The 15,676-nt window shown below is 43.9% G+C and overlaps 1 protein-coding gene across 4 annotated transcripts in view; it reads left to right on the forward strand.

Moving 5' to 3' along the window:
* The first annotated feature begins 372 nt into the window (after positions 1 to 372).
* Positions 373 to 15,676, forward strand: part of LOC115461812 (sialic acid-binding Ig-like lectin 15) — a 79,370-nt gene continuing 64,066 nt past the window's right edge. For all 4 annotated transcript variants that reach the window (XM_030191856.1, XM_030191857.1, XM_030191859.1 and 1 more), the window contains exon 1: positions 373 to 488. In XM_030191856.1, the coding sequence (XP_030047716.1) occupies positions 440 to 488 (49 nt within the window). In that variant the 5' untranslated portion in view covers positions 373 to 439. The remainder of the gene's footprint in view (positions 489 to 15,676) is intronic.

Here is a 15,676-nt window from a genome sequence, read left to right on the forward strand (position 1 = left end):
TGGATTTTTCTGGATGATACAGGAATTAGCCATTTCCCCCCAAACTTATATGGAAGTTATCTGTGTCATTTTCCTGGTCATGTGAGAATTAGTTGGGTGGTTTCTACTGAGTTGAAATGGACATTACCCATTGGGTTTTCTTGGCCTGATAATGTGGATTTTCTTGAATGATATGGCAATTATTAGTGTGGTTTTTCTGGCATGTCATAGTGAATTACTGTATTTATGTTATGTAAATCTGTTTTCATCATTGTGCTGGACTTCACTGAATTGAAGCTTTTGTGAGTCACATCACGGAGCTGTCAGAGGCAGCCAGCTGAACTTCCCATTCTCATCGAACCCACTTCCTGATAAGATGTGCAGTGAGCTTTTTAATTCTGCTCTGCCTCGTCCCTGGGGGTAGACCTTCCTCTCCAGCACTGCGAGGACTGGTGAAAGGATGGTCATGGGGATCTCCAACCTGCTCTACATGTTTGTCCTCTTCACAGGTAGGTTCTGAACTCTGGAGCTCTTGTGTCTTCACTGATGCGTTTGCTGTCGCTTCACAGATGCTTTCACTAGTTGTGAGACTGAGACAAAACTGTGTGTTAAGGATGTGAACTGAAAACCAACAGTTTCTAAATGCTTGCTAAAAGGAAAAAAAAAAGATCTCATAACTCTGAAAGCAGTAAATTAATAATATTCAATTGACAGAGGCATTATTTATTTATTTATTTTATTTATTTGTTACATTTGTATTGTATGGTGCATACAATTGGGGGGGGGGGGGAACTTAGAGAGGGAGAGGAAGAGTTAGGATATGTCCATTACGGTCTTTGGTTACGTTGTGTCGCAGGTATCCTGGTATTTTTATGTTGGGTCGGTGGGGTATGTGTTTTTCTGAACAGGTCTGTTTTTAGTGCTTTCCGGAATTTTAGGTGGTCGAGCGTAGTTTTTACTGCTTTTGGCAGTGCGTTCCATAGTTGTGCGCTTGAGTAGGAAAAGCTGGATGCATTGGTGGATTTGTATTTGAGTCCTTTGCTGCTTGGGTAATGCCTATTTAAGTTGATATATGTTTAAGTATGAGTTTGAGTGTTTCAGGGACAGGCCCATAAATGACATGGACAATGGCAATATTCAGTCATCCATCTTGCTGTCCTATATACTTGGAATAGATTTCTGGAGTTGGTTGTCATGCTCCATTTTTGAGGGTGCTTTTAAATCATACCCCTTTACTCGCCTGTTTAATACCCATATTGTTTTCCCATAATAAATGAAACTCCCTAATCTCTTATTTGTCTAGTTCAAAGAGGGAGACAAGCTAATTATATTCTTTAAAGTCACAGTACTAAATTAGAAATTGCGCCCGCAAGAAAACTTTTGCATGCGTGAAAGTTGCGCTAATACAGTAAGGGGTCCTTTTACTAAGCTGTGATAATGGATTTAGTATGCGTTAAATGCCATCAGGCCATAGGAATATAATTTAGGGTGCACTAAATCCGTTAGTGTGCTTTAGTAAACAGACCGCTTTTTCGATTCAGGTGTACCCACACAAAGCTGACTTTTTCCACGCACAAAAAAAGTTATTGCAGAAAATATTATGTGCATAAAATCTTGTATATGGGCACACAATTTATAGAATTTTATGTGTGTGAAACATTTGCTGTAATAATGATTTGTAGGTATATGTGTGTGACGTTTTAATATAAAAAGATGTTATATGACAATAATACATGATGTCAAAACAAGAAGAGTGGTTTGTCCCTTTGCAAATGGAAACAAAAGCAGAGCGAAGGGATCAAAAAGCAACAGAAAGACCAGCCGAAAAGAAAATCAAACCTTTTTTAAAAATTTCTCAAGAAGGTCTTTACCGATTCCACAAACAGAGAAACAAAAATTAACAATGCGTAAAGAAGAAATGTCAACTTCTCAAGGTAGATTGCAAAACCTCCAAACGTTTTCGTACAAAAATACAGAAAACACTTCCCAACCTCCCCCCCCCCACCAAAATAATAAGACTCCAAAGCAGCAAAAATACCAGACAGAAAAATCAAACTTTTAATAGAAACACAGTAACACAGTGAAAGACAGCAGATAACGATCTGCATGGTACATCCAGCCTACCCAACGAGGCGGCCAGAGTTGTATCTGGAATCTGTGCAGGTTACCCTCGTTTATTTATTGCATTTGTATCCCACATTTTCCCACCGTATGGCAGGTTCAATGTGGCTTTTGCCGCACGTCCTTTTTCGGCCAAAAAAAAAGGTCTTTTTTGCAGGCGCACTGAAAAATGGACCTTTGTGCGCCTACAACAGCGCAGGCCATTTTTCGGCGCACCTTAGTAAAGGGACCCCGGGTTTCTGGAGAGCTCCCTCAGTGTTAAACGAGAGAGATACCCTGGTGGTTGTGTTTGCTCCTGAGCCTGACCGGATACTGTATTTCATCTTTAAGAATATGGACAAGCTTTTTTGGGTGCCAAGATTCAAATATTTCTTGATTTTTCTCGACTATTTATTTATTTATTGCACTTGTAGCCCACATTTTCCCACCTACTTGCAGGCTCAATGTGGCTAACAAAGACCTGTTATGTCATCACCATTTCAGGGTATAGAAATACAATTGGAGTTACAGATATATTAAGAGTAACAGGCTAACAAGTCTATCTAATCAAGCAATTGTGGAAAGAAGGCAGTTATAGTAAGGGTGGAGTGGTGAAGTGTTGTGGTTAGTTATGGATTTTCGTGGTAGGCTTTGGTGAACAGATAGGTTTTCAGCGATTTACGAAAGTTCGTTATTTCGTTAATTGTTTTCAAGTGATTTGGAAGTGCATTCCACATCTGCGTGCTTACAGTATGTATGAAAAGCACAGGAAATTTTGGGGGTTGAAAGGGAAAGGGGATGGGATTTGATATACTGCCTTTCTGTAGTTACAGTCAAAGCAGTTTACATATTATATGCAGGTAGTTATTTTTTTCCTGGAGCAATGGAGGGTTAGGTCAAAAGGAGCAGCAGTGGGAATCAAACCTTGCTCCCCTGATTCTTAGGCTGCTGCACTGACCATTAGGCCACTCTGCCACTCCAATGCTACAAGTCCTCAGTCTGGGTGTGAACGTCTCTTGTCAATGTAATGTATCACTTGAGTGTTGTTGCTTTGGTTTTTGAGCTCTTGGACTCTCTTGTGGCAAGGGAACATTCACCTTAGATACAGATATGTTTGCCTATAGCGACGTATCTCCTTCTCCATTGATTTACTTTCTCTTATTTGTTTTTCTTTGCTCCTGGCACCAACCCCCCCCCCCCCCCATCCCCCAACCAAGCAGACTTGATTGACCATATACATAAAGGAATCCTGTTCAGAAGGAATGGGTCCTGAGAAGCTTAGCCGAGATTGGGAGGCGGGGCTGGGGTTTTGGGAGGCGGGGCTGGGGTTTTGGGAGGCGGGGCTAGTGCTGGGCAGACTTCTACGGTCTGTGCCCTGAAAATGACAGATACAAACCAAGGTTAGGTATACACAAAAAGTATATCTTGTTGAGCAGACTGGATGGACCGTGCAGGTCTTTTTCAGCCGTCATCTACCATGTTACTATGTAAAATATCTATTATTGCTCTGTAATAGTTTGTCTCCTTATGGATTCATTTCTTTAGTCCTATCATTCAGTACTGGATGAATGTTGTGAAAACTAAAAGATATAATGAAAAAAAAAGACATTACAGCATCCATAGTAACCCTAGTTTAAGATCAAGTACTGGCATTAGAAATAGGGCAGTTGGCAAGTTGCCACAATGCCAGCCCACAAATAGACAGTTAAATCTGATACAGCGACTTTATCATTTTGGTTCCTGCATAGTCAAATTAAATATTTTATTTATTTAAAAACATTTATAGACCGCTTCATCCATAGTTCTATCTATCTATCTACTTATCATTTCTATAGCGCTACAAGGCATACGCAGCGCTGTACACCGTACACAGAAGACGGTCCCTGCTCAAAGAGCTATGTAATACAAGTGAGCCAAGTATAGGGCAATCAAGCCATTGTGACATCACTGATGAGGTTGGCTCTTATTGGGGGACTGAGGCATTATGACATCACAATATCAGCTCTGGTTACCAGAGACTACTACTACTTATCATTTCTATAGCGCTACAAGGCATACACAGCGCTGTACACCGTACACAGAAGACAGTCCCTGCTCAAAGAGCTTACAATCTAGACAAGACAGGTAAACAGACAGAACAATTAAGGGTAAGGGAATAAAGAGGTGAGGATAAAGGGCAGGGCAAGTGAGTTAGGAGTCAAAAGCAGTGGTAAAGAGGTGAGCGCTTTACAATACAATTAATTACATAGTAAAATAAGCAAATAGAAGCCTCGAGGTGCCTTTTTACTAAAGGGCTGACTTGCAGCAACAGGCTTCCTGCGCGCCAATCCGGAACTTCCGCAGGGGCAAGGCAGGAGTTCCCGCCCTCAGCGCGCCATTTCCGGTGTTACAATAAAGTTTCTATTTTTGTAGCGCCGGTGCTTACCCAGCAGTACTCAGGCAGAACTGCACGCTGCCCGGTTCCCGCTGGGTTAGCGACGGAGCCCTTACCGCCACCTCGATGGGTGGCGGTAAGCGCTCCCCCCCCCTCGAAATGGCCACGCGGCAAGTGGTTCGCTTATCACACGGCCATTTCTTTTCCAGAACAACAGACAGCCTTTTACTCGCTGCGGGTAAAAGGGGGCCTCAGAGCGCGTCAAAACATACGCTGACGCTAGCACAGGCCCCCTTTTACCGCAGCCTAGTAAAAGGACCCCTCAATCACTTAACCAGGAACAATCGACCCACCTCTTATCAAAATATTTAAGAATCAGTTACAGGAATGCCTTTTTTTAATTAGATTTTAAAAAATACAGCAGAGGAGTGTGGTAGCCGTGTTAGTCCACTCTTAAGGTTATCAATAGAAATCAAACAAAACAAAACATGGAAAAGAAAATAAGATGATACCTTTTTTATTGGACATAACTTAATACATTTCTTGATTAGCTTTCGAAGGTTGCTCTTCTTCATCAGATCGGAAATAAGCAAATGTGCTAGCTGACAGTGTATATAAGTGAAAACATTCAAGCATTACTATGATAGTCTGACAGGGTGGGAGGATGGGGGTGGGTCGGAGGTATGCATGGGGACATCAAAGCATATCATTGATATTCTAACAGGATGGGTGTGGATAGGTGAGGGGTGGGGTGGGGTGATCAACAGAGACATACAGCTTTATGGTTTATAATGGGTTAGGAACCCCAGATCCTTGTTAAGTCCTTTCTGTTGGGTGTTAAAATATTCAATCATTCTGACTTCAAAGGTCTTACTTTCTTGTATGTGCTCCAGTAGAGAGGTGTGGTAGCCGTCTTAATCCACTCTTAAAGGTAATCAACAGAAATCAAACAAAATTAAAACATGGAAAAGAAAATAAGATGATACCTTTTTTATTGGACATAACTTAATACATTTCTTGATTAGCTTTCGAAGGTTGCCCTTCTTCCTCAGATCGGAAATAAGCAAATGTGCTAGCTGACAGTGTGTATAAGTGAAAACATTCAAGCATTACTATGACAGTCTGACAGGGTGAGAGGATGGGGGTGGGTCGGAGGTATGCATGGGAACATCAAAGCATATCATTGATATTCTAACAGGATAGGTGTGGATAGGTGAGGGGAGGGTGATCAACAGAGAGATACAGCTTTATGGTTTACTAGTAAAAAAGCCCCGTTTCTGATGCAAATGAAACGGGGGGCTAGCAAGGTTTTCTTCAGAGTGTGCATGTGGGAGTGTGTGTCCCTGCCCTCTGCCCTCTGCCCTCTCTCCCTCCCCCTCCCCCCTTGGAGTCCAGTCCTTCAGTGTTAAGTTTCCTGCTGTTCTGTGTTACAGAGAGAGTGAGGGCATCTCTCTCCCCTCCCCCTCTGAGTCCTTCACTGTTACAGAGAGAGGGAGTTCGTGCTGTGCTGTTTTCCTTCACTCATGAGGAAACCGGATATCTCTGGCGCTTCACACTTCCGGCTGGAGGCTTCATAGAACGTTGGTCTTGCCTTTTATATATAGAGATTATATATAGAGATAATGGGCTAGGAACTCCAGATCCTTGTTAAGTCCTTTCTGTTGGGTGTTAAAATATTCAATCATTCTGACTTCAAAGGTCTTACGTTCTTGTATGGTTTTAAAGTTACCTTTCAGGATTCTCACTGTGAAGTCACTGGTACAGTGTCCTGGTCCTGTAAAATGTTGACCAACAGGCGTGGGAACCCTGCTGGCACCAGTATTGTTCATATGATGTCTATGTAAATTGAATCTTGTCTTAAGCATCTGGCCTGTTTCTCCAATATAGCATCCTTCGTTACATTTTTTACACTGAATGATATATACCACATTGGAAGATGAGCAAGTGAAAGATCCCTTTATGTTGGGTGTTAAAATATTCAATCATTCTGACTTCAAAGGTCTTACGTTCTTGTATGGTTTTAAAGTTACCTTTGAGGATTCTCACTGTGAAATCACTGGTACAGCAAAAACAGAAAAATAGTAGAACAGAATAAAGTACACAAAGCTGAGTCCAAGGAATAAAAAGCCTTAAGATGTTTTTGAAACTGTAAAAAGCCACTTGAAGTCCGCAGTTCAAGAGTCAGAGGATTCCATAACGATGAACCAGCAATGTAAAGTATGGATGAGCGGTAGGCATCCAGTCTAACCTGGATGGAAAGATGAAACATCCGATCATAATTTGTCCGCTGCTCTCAATGTCCCTAGGTGGACGATAGATTCTATGAGACAGAGTTTAAAAATCATCATAAGTACTTTGAACTGGATATTCCCACACGATGGAGCTCCTTCAAAACTAGTGTGATATGTTCAAACCTTGAGCAGCCACATCAAATTCTCGCTGTCGCATTCTGAGCTACCCGACATGTTCGAGTCAATACTTGGCTGAATCAACAATCCAACAATGCTGCAAACTTCAAAAGTTTCTTCCCCTTTCCTTCTGAGATACCTTCATAGCATATGATACGAATGCGATATACAATACACATACCTGTTCCTGATCTGCTATAGAAGTCTGCCTAGCACTGGAACTGCTGTCGAAGCCCACTCCAGCCCATCCAGATCTGTCTTTCCATAAATCAGGACACAGACCATAGAAATCTGCCCTGTTCTTTTGCCATATTTGGGACACAGACTGCAGAAGTCCGCCGAGCACGAGCCCTTACTTCCCAGTACTGGAAATGTCATCTAAGCATCGTCATTTTATTTTTATTCCATCCTCTTCCCAAATAAGTATCCTTTATGTTCGTCTCATGCATTTTTGAATTCCATCACTGTTTCTGTCTCCACCACTCCCCCAGGAACACATTTCGGGCATCCACTACCCTCTCCATAAAAATAATTACTCCTAACATTGCTCCTGCAACTTTAATTCATCTTCTCTAGCTCTATCGCTTACATAAGTGCATAAGTGTTGCCAAACTGGGAAAGACCAAAGGTCCAGCATCCTGTTTCCAACAGTGGCCAATCCAGGTCACAAATACCTGGCAAGATCCCAAAAAAGTTCAATACATTTTATACTGCTTATCCCAGAAATAGTGGATTTTCCCCTAGTCCATTTAATAATGGTCTATGGACTTTTTCTTTAGGAAGCTGGCCAAACCTTTTTTAAACTCCGCTAAGCTAACCGCCTTTACCACACTCTCTGGCAACGAATTCCAGAGTGAAGAAACATTTTCTCTGATTTGTTTTAACTTTACTACATTGTAGCTTCATCACATGCCCCCTAGTCCTAGTATTTTTGGAAAGCATGAACAGATGCTTCACATCTACCCGTTCAACTCCACTCATTATTTTATAGACCTCTATCATATCCTCAAATCTGGAAAAGATTCTTTGTATATTAATAACTTTCAAGTATCATGTCACCCCTATCCCTCCTTTCCTCTAGGGTATATACATTCAAATCTTCAAGTCTTTTCTCGTGCGTGTTATGGTGCAAACTCCATACCACTTTTTTTTTGTGCTTTTCTGTGAACTGCTTCAAGTGTTTTTATATCCATAGTCAGATACAGCCTCCAGAACTCAACACAATATCAATGACATTAACGTTGCCTTTTCTTCTGCTGATTCTCTGAGCAGCCTAGCATCCTTCCGGCTACTGCCACTGTTTACTCCGGTATTGGTAGCATGGAAAGTTGCTGGTACTCGTAGAATCTATCGTCCACCTAGGACATTGAGAGCAGTGGATAAATTATTATTGGGTGCTTCATCTTTCCATCCAGGTTAGACTTGGTGTCTGCTGCTCATCGAAACTTGCTGGGTCATCATGATGGAATCCTCTAACTCTTGAACTGCGGACTTGAACTGGCTGTTTACAGTTTCAAAAACATCTTAAGGCTTTTCTGTTGAAAAAGGCTTTCTGCCAGGTACTTGTGACCTCGATTGGCTGCTGTTGGAAGCAGGATACTGGGCTAGATGGACCGTTGGTCTGACCCAGCGTGGCTATTCATATCTTCTGTATTTCTTGAACACTGCCTCTTCTGCCTTTAATTTTTCAGCCACTTGTTTGGAGAACCATATCTGCTTGCTTTTTCACATGCTTTTATTTACATTTCTACTATAATAATTTGCACCTCCAACGTTCTGAAGCTCTCGGTTCGTAATATCTGAAGCCTTCCGGTGACGTCACCGTGTTGCCAGGGAAACCGCCAATATTCACCCACCGGAAGTTCGTTCGTTCCCTCCCTCTCTCTGAGTTCCAGGGTTGTTGTCCGTCCCTCCCTCCCTCCCAGTTCCAGGGTCCGCCCCTCCCTCCCTCCAAGTTCCAGGGTCGTATTCCCTCCCTTCCAGTTCCAGGCCCCCTCCCTCCGAATTTTAAAAGTCATCTTGACTTCGGTGTTACAGCGGCCGGCAGCAGAGGTAAAAATCGTGCAGGCTCGGCCATTCTCAGTCTCTCAGCTCTGGTCCCGCCCTTGCGGAAACAGGAAATGAGAGCAGGACCAGAGCTGAGAGAGCGAGAAGGGCCGAGCCTGCATGCTTTTTACCGCTGCTGCCGGCCGCCGTAACCCCGCCGAGGTAAGTCAAGATGCCTTTTAAAATTCGGAGGGAGGGGCCTGGAACTGGAAGGGAGGGACGACCCCTGGAACTGGGAGGGAGGGAGGGACGGGGGACTGTGGAAATGGGAGGGAGGGAGGGGGGACCCTGGAACTCAGAGGGAGGGGGGAAGGAAAGGAGAGAGAGAGGGGAGGGGGCCTGGAACTGGGAGGGAGGGACGACCCCTGGAACTGGGAGGGAGGGAGGGAGGGAAGGACGGGGGACTGTGGAAATGGGAGGGAGGGAGGGGGACCCTGGAACTCAGAGGGAGGGGGGAGGGAAAGGAGAGAGAGAGGGGAGGGGGCCTGGAACTGGGAGGGACTGGAACTGGGAGGGAGGGAGGGGGTCCTGGAACTCGGAGGGAGGTGGAGGGGGAATGAGGGAGGGGGAAAAGGGGGAGGGGGGAAGAGGGGGAGGGGGGAATGCACCACCTGTAAAAAAAAAACATTCATGGCAAAATGAGATTACCTTGCTAGCGCCCGTTTCATTTCTAACAGAAACGGGCATTTTTCTCTAGTCTTACATAAAAATCTGTTGCCATTTTTATAGCTACCATTCGTAGTGCACTGGTGCCCCTGACATGCCAGGACACCAACCAAGCACCCTAGGGGGCACTGCAGTGGACTTCACAAATTGCTCCCAGGTGCATAGCTCCCTTAACTTGGGTGCTGAGCCCCCAACCCCCCCCCAAAAAAAAAAACTCAATCCCCACAACTGTACACCACTACCATAGCCCTAAGGGGTGAAGGAGGGCACCTAGATGTGGGTACAGTGGGTTTGTGGTGGGTTTTGGAGGGCTCACATTTACCATCACAAGTTTAACAGGTAGGGGGGGGTGGGCCTGGGTCCACCTGTCTGAAGTGTACTGCACCCACTAAAAACTGCTCCAGGTACCTGCATACTGCTGTCAGGGAGCTGGGTATGACATTTGAGGCTGGCATAAAATGTTTAAATATTTTTTTTAGGGTGGGAGGGGGTTAGTGACCACTGGGGGAGTAGGGGGAGGTCATCCCCGATTTCCTCCGGTGGTCATTTAGGGAACATTTTGTAGCTTGGTCGTAAAGAAATATGGACTAAGTAAAGTCGGCCAAGTGCTCGTCAAGGACGCCCTTCTTTTTTCCGTTATCGGCCGAGGACGCCCATATGTTAGGCACGCCCCAGTCCTGCCTTCACTATACTTCCGACACGCCCCTGGGAACTTTGGTCGCCCCAGCGACGGAAAGCAGTTGAGGGCGCCCAAAATCGGCTTTTGATTATGCTGATTTGGGTGACCCTGGGAGAAGGACGCCCATCTCCCGATTTGTGTCAAAAGATGGGCGCCCTTCTCGTTCGAAAATGAGCCCAATAGTCTTTCCCCTGTCATTACATAGGTAGGTAGTACTTCAGAAAAAAAATCTACTGTCCAAGCCAAAGACTTTAGCCCCTCCCTTAGTCTCCGGCAAGCTATCTGCGCTCCACAGGGTCCTTTTACTAAGGTGCACTGAAAAATGGCCTGCGGTAGTGTAGACACGTGTTTTGGGCACGAGCAGAATTATTTTATAGCGCACCTACAAAAAAATGCCTTTTTAAAATTTTTGCTGAAAACAGACGTGCGGCAAAATGAAAATTGCTGCACATCCATTTTGAGTCTGAGACATTACCGCAAGCCATTGACCTAGCGGTAAGGTCTCACGCGGTAACGGTCTTACGTGCGTCAAATGTCACTTGACGCGCATAGCTGACGCATGCCAGAAAATAAAAAAAAATTTCAGACGCACATAGCGGATGTGTGCCAAAATTGAAATTACCGCAAGGGCCTTGCGGTAACCGGGCAATAACTCCAATTTGGCTTGCGTTGGATGCGCATAGCTGTTCACGTAGCTTAGTAAAAGGGCCTTTAGTGTTCTATTTTTAGCCAGATCATTTGTCCCAGGTGGATTACAGCATCAATGTTAAAATCCTCACAGTCAGTATTTGGTTGGTATTCCTACTGACCAATATCATAAGTACATAAGTACATAAGTAATGCCATACTGGGAAAAGACCAAAGGTCCATCGAGCCCAGCATCCTGTCCCCGACAGCGGCCAATCCAGGTCAAGTGCACCTGGCAAGTTACCCAAACGTACAAACATTTTATACTAGTTACTCCCGAAATTGTGGATTTTTCCCAAGTCCATTTAGTAGCGGTCTATGGACTTGTCCTTTAGGAAACTGTCTAACCCCTTTTTAAACTCTGCCAAGCTAACCGCCTTCACTACGTTCTTCGGCAACGAATTCCAGAGTTTAATTACACGTTGGGTGAAAAAACATTTTCTCCTATTTGTTTTAAATGTACTACACTGTAGTTTCATCGCATGCTCCCTAGTCCTAGTATTTTTGGAAAGTGTGAACAGACAGAATATCAATCGTACTCTAGAGAGTTAAATTTGTAAATAACAAATATTCAACTTTATTTAACTGCAATATAAATGCAATACATGCCTTAATCATTCATCATAACTCAAACAGACCGCTATAACATACTGCACACTTGTCATTAACTTTTACAATGCTATCATAACCAACTTTCCATGGGATTGTTATTATTCCATTCCTGTGACTAATACGAAGTGAGTTTGCATTTTCTTCTTAATCACTATAACTTTTATCAAAAGTTCATTGGTTCAAACCTTCCCTTGAGCTATAAGCAGACTTTCCAAGTCAGCATATATATGTGCAGGGAGATAATATGGCTGACTCCCCCCCCCCCCCCCCAACACAGGTTCAGGGGAGGATGGAGATCCGGTGGGTCTCCAGCCCCCCTCAACATCCCTCAGATATCCCTGGTTGCCCAGTGGATGACCGATGTCCCCCCCCCCAGCGACGGGGTGGTGTCGGTCGGGTCGGCTTGGCTCAGGGTTCCTGCGGGGAATGCTGCATTGGGGTGGGGGGGAATGGGGGCCTGCTAGCATGGAAATTCATGCTGGACAGGGCTCACCATTCCTCCCCAATGGTCTGCAAACCCTAACGCCAGCTCCGAGCTGGCGTAGGCCAGCGAGCCAATCTTTGGTGCACTGGTCGCTGATCATTGGGGATGAATATATTTAGCCCTCTTTTGCATGCATTTGCAAGCTACTTGCGTTCAGAGCCCGCGAGCGCATTCTTTCACGTGCTCGGGGGTTCTGATCATGGGGTGGTAGCAAACGCAGGTGCTAATACGGCGATAACAGCCTCTAGCGCCTGCGTTTGCTTCTGATCGTCGGCCCATCAGTAACTAGGACTCTTCTACCACCAGCAACCACGGTTTTAACAGTTGGGGCTCTTACACAAATCAGCAGCCAGTGAAGGTTCTGCTGCTTCCAGGCCTTTTCAGTAGCAGTCCAGGCTTTTCTGCTTCAAGGAATCCCCGGCAGCTGGGGATTATCTGCAGTTATTCTCATATCTTAAAAGCTGACGGTGCGTTTCATAATTTATCTCACTTCCTTTCCAACCAAGGAAAAAAGTTGAGTCAACAGCACAGAAAGCAGAACAGGAGACTGGTCTGGTTTTGAAAAACTCTCACACACAGAAGTGTCTTTTGATCATGATTCAGTGTAATTTACATACAGATATTTTTACAGAACGTAAGTGCATAATATTTATACATTTCCCAGAAAATATCCAATATTCAGTACCCTCCCACCCCTTAAAAATAACCTCTACACCTCTGTCAGCTGAGAGTCAGATCCTGCAAAAGTGATTTGCCTGTGATTCTCTCTACCCTGCGGTATAGCCAGACTTTGAGTGTTTCCAAAATGCCAAATAACCTCTCATTTATTCTTTATTTCTTATTGTTTATGCTAAATTACCTTGATTTGTAGTTTAATATTCCTAATTGTTCAAGTTAATTTTTCACGAACAAAGTTTAACCTAATACCTTTCAGTTCTTGTCATAAGATGAACTTTCCTTACTTGTAACCTAACCCACTCTGTCTCCTCTACCCTAACTATGTATTTCTCTTCTCCGGAACTGGTGTCACCATTTACGGAACTATGTAAGCCACATTGAGCCTGCAAATAGATGGGAAAATGTGGGATACCAATGTTATAAATAAATAAATTCTCCTAAGATTCTCTGGTGCAGCAGAAGAAACTGAGAACATTCTGTGCCGTGCCAGCTCCTGTCAGACTTCATCTGTGTGTGAAGAAGATGATGTTTCATCAGGAAAAGGATTTTACCGACTTTTCAGTAAAACAGGAGGAGCTGTATTGTTCAGGGACTTGAAAATGGGAACAAGAATCGCAGATTCCACGTGCAACTCCGCTTCGTAAGAAGACTAAAAAGGTGCCTTTCTTTAATTGACCCACACCGATCGGGCCAAAGCATAATGTACAAACTGCTTTTTCATCACCTTCTTCAGGGAACACAGTACAGCAACAGACTGATCCCGTAATAACCAAAGCCTGGACTACAGTGGCCAAGTGGCCAATGTTGCCTAATCATAAGCAAATGTCTGAACACTGTTCTTGTTACTGAGACTGCCTGGCCTGCAAAGTTAAGCCTGAATCAGTTTCCTAATTTTGAACTCAGTGTTTCTCAGAATATTCCTTCAGTAAACCACAGTCCCCCAACATGCAGATGCTCCGCCATACAGTGTTAAGTACATAAGTATTGCCACACTGGGACAGACCAAAGGTCCATCAAGCCCAGCATCCTGTTTCCAACAGTGGCCAATCCAGGTCACAAATACCTGGCAAGATCCCCAAAGAGTAGCAACATTCTATGTAGAACTGCAAAGAATAGCAAGATTCCGGAATCCAAAAGAGTGACAAGATTCCATGCATAATCTCACACAGTAGCAAGATTCCATTCAGAATCCCAAGTTCATAAGTACATAAGTATTGCCATACTGAGACAGACTGAAGGTCCATCAAGCCCAGCATCCTGTTTCCAACAGTGGCCAATCCAGGTCACAAATACCTGGCAAGATCCCCAAAGAGTAGCAACATTCCATGCAGAACCCCAAAGAGTAGCAAGATTCCATGTAGAACCCCAAAGAGTAGCAAGATTCTGGAATCCTAAAGAGTGACAAGATTCCATGCAGAATTTCAAAGAGTTGCAACATTCCATGTAGAACCCCAAAGAACAGCAAGATTCCATTCAGAATCCCAAGTACATAAGTATTGCCACATTGGGACAGACCAAAGGTCCATCAAGCCCAGCATCCTGTTTCCAACAGTGGCCAATCCAGGTCACAAATACCTGGTAAGATCCCCAAAGAGTAGCAAGATTCCATGTAGAACCCCAAAGAGTAGCAAGATTCTGGAATCCTAAAGAGTGACAAGATTCCATGCAGAATTTCAAAGAGTTGCAACATTCCATGTAGAACCCCAAAGAACAGCAAGATTCCATTCAGAATCCCAAGTACATAAGTATTGCCACATTGGGACAGACCAAAGGTCCATCAAGCCCAGCATCCTGTTTCCAACAGTGGCCAATCCAGGTCACAAATACCTGGTAAGATCCCCAAAGAGTAGCAACATTCCATGTAGAACCCCAAAGAGTAGCAACATTCCATGCAGAACCCCAAAGAGTAGCAAGATTCCATGTAGAACCCCAAAGAGTAGCAAGATTCTGGAATCCTAAAGAGTGACAAGATTCCATTCAGAATCTCAAAGAGTTGCAACATTCCATGTAGAACCCCAAAGAACAGCAAGATTCCATTCAGAATCCCAAGTACATAAGTACATACTGTAAGTATTGCCACATTGGGACAGACCAAAGGTCCTTCAAGCCCAGCATTCTGTTTCCAACAGTGGCCAATCCAGGTCACAAATACCCAGCAAGATCCTAAAAAAGTACAAAACATTTTACACTACCTATCTCAGAAATAGTGGATTTTCCCCAAGTCCAATTTAATAATGGTCTATGGACTTTTCCTGTAGGAAGCAGTCCAAACCTTTTTTCAACTCTGCTAAGCTAACCGCCTTTACCACATTTTCTGGCAACAAATTGCAGAGTTGAATTACACGTTGAGTGAAGAAACACTTTCTCTGATTTGTTTTAAATTTACTACTTTGTAGCTTCATCGCATACCCCCTAGTCCTAGTATTTTTGGAAAGCGTAAACAGACGCTTTACATCTATCCGTTCAACTCCACTCATTATTTTATAGACCTCTATCATATCTCCCCTCAGCCACCTTTTCTCCAAGCTGAAGAGCCCTAGCCGCTTTAGCCTTTCCTCATAGGGAAGTCATCCCATCCCCTTTATCATTTTCGTCGCCCTTCTCTGCACATTTTCTAATTCCACTATATCTTTTTTGAGATGCGCGACCAGAATTGAACACAATATTCGAGGTGCGGTCGCACCATGGAACGATACAAAGGCATTATAACATCCTCATTTTTATTTCCCATTCCTTTCCTAATAATACCTAACATTCTATTTGCTTTCTTAGCCACAGCACCACACTGAGCAGAAGGTTTCAATGTATCATCAACGACGACACCTAGATCCCTTTCTTGGTCCGTGACACCTAATGTGGAACCTTGCATGACATATAATTCGAGTTCCTCTTTCCCACATGCATCACTTTGCACTTGCTCACATTAAACGTCATCTGCCATTTAGACGCCCAGTCTCCCAGTC

The sequence above is a fragment of the Microcaecilia unicolor genome, chromosome 2 (genome assembly GCF_901765095.1).
Source record: "Microcaecilia unicolor chromosome 2, aMicUni1.1, whole genome shotgun sequence".
Lineage (NCBI taxonomy): Eukaryota > Metazoa > Chordata > Amphibia > Gymnophiona > Siphonopidae > Microcaecilia > Microcaecilia unicolor.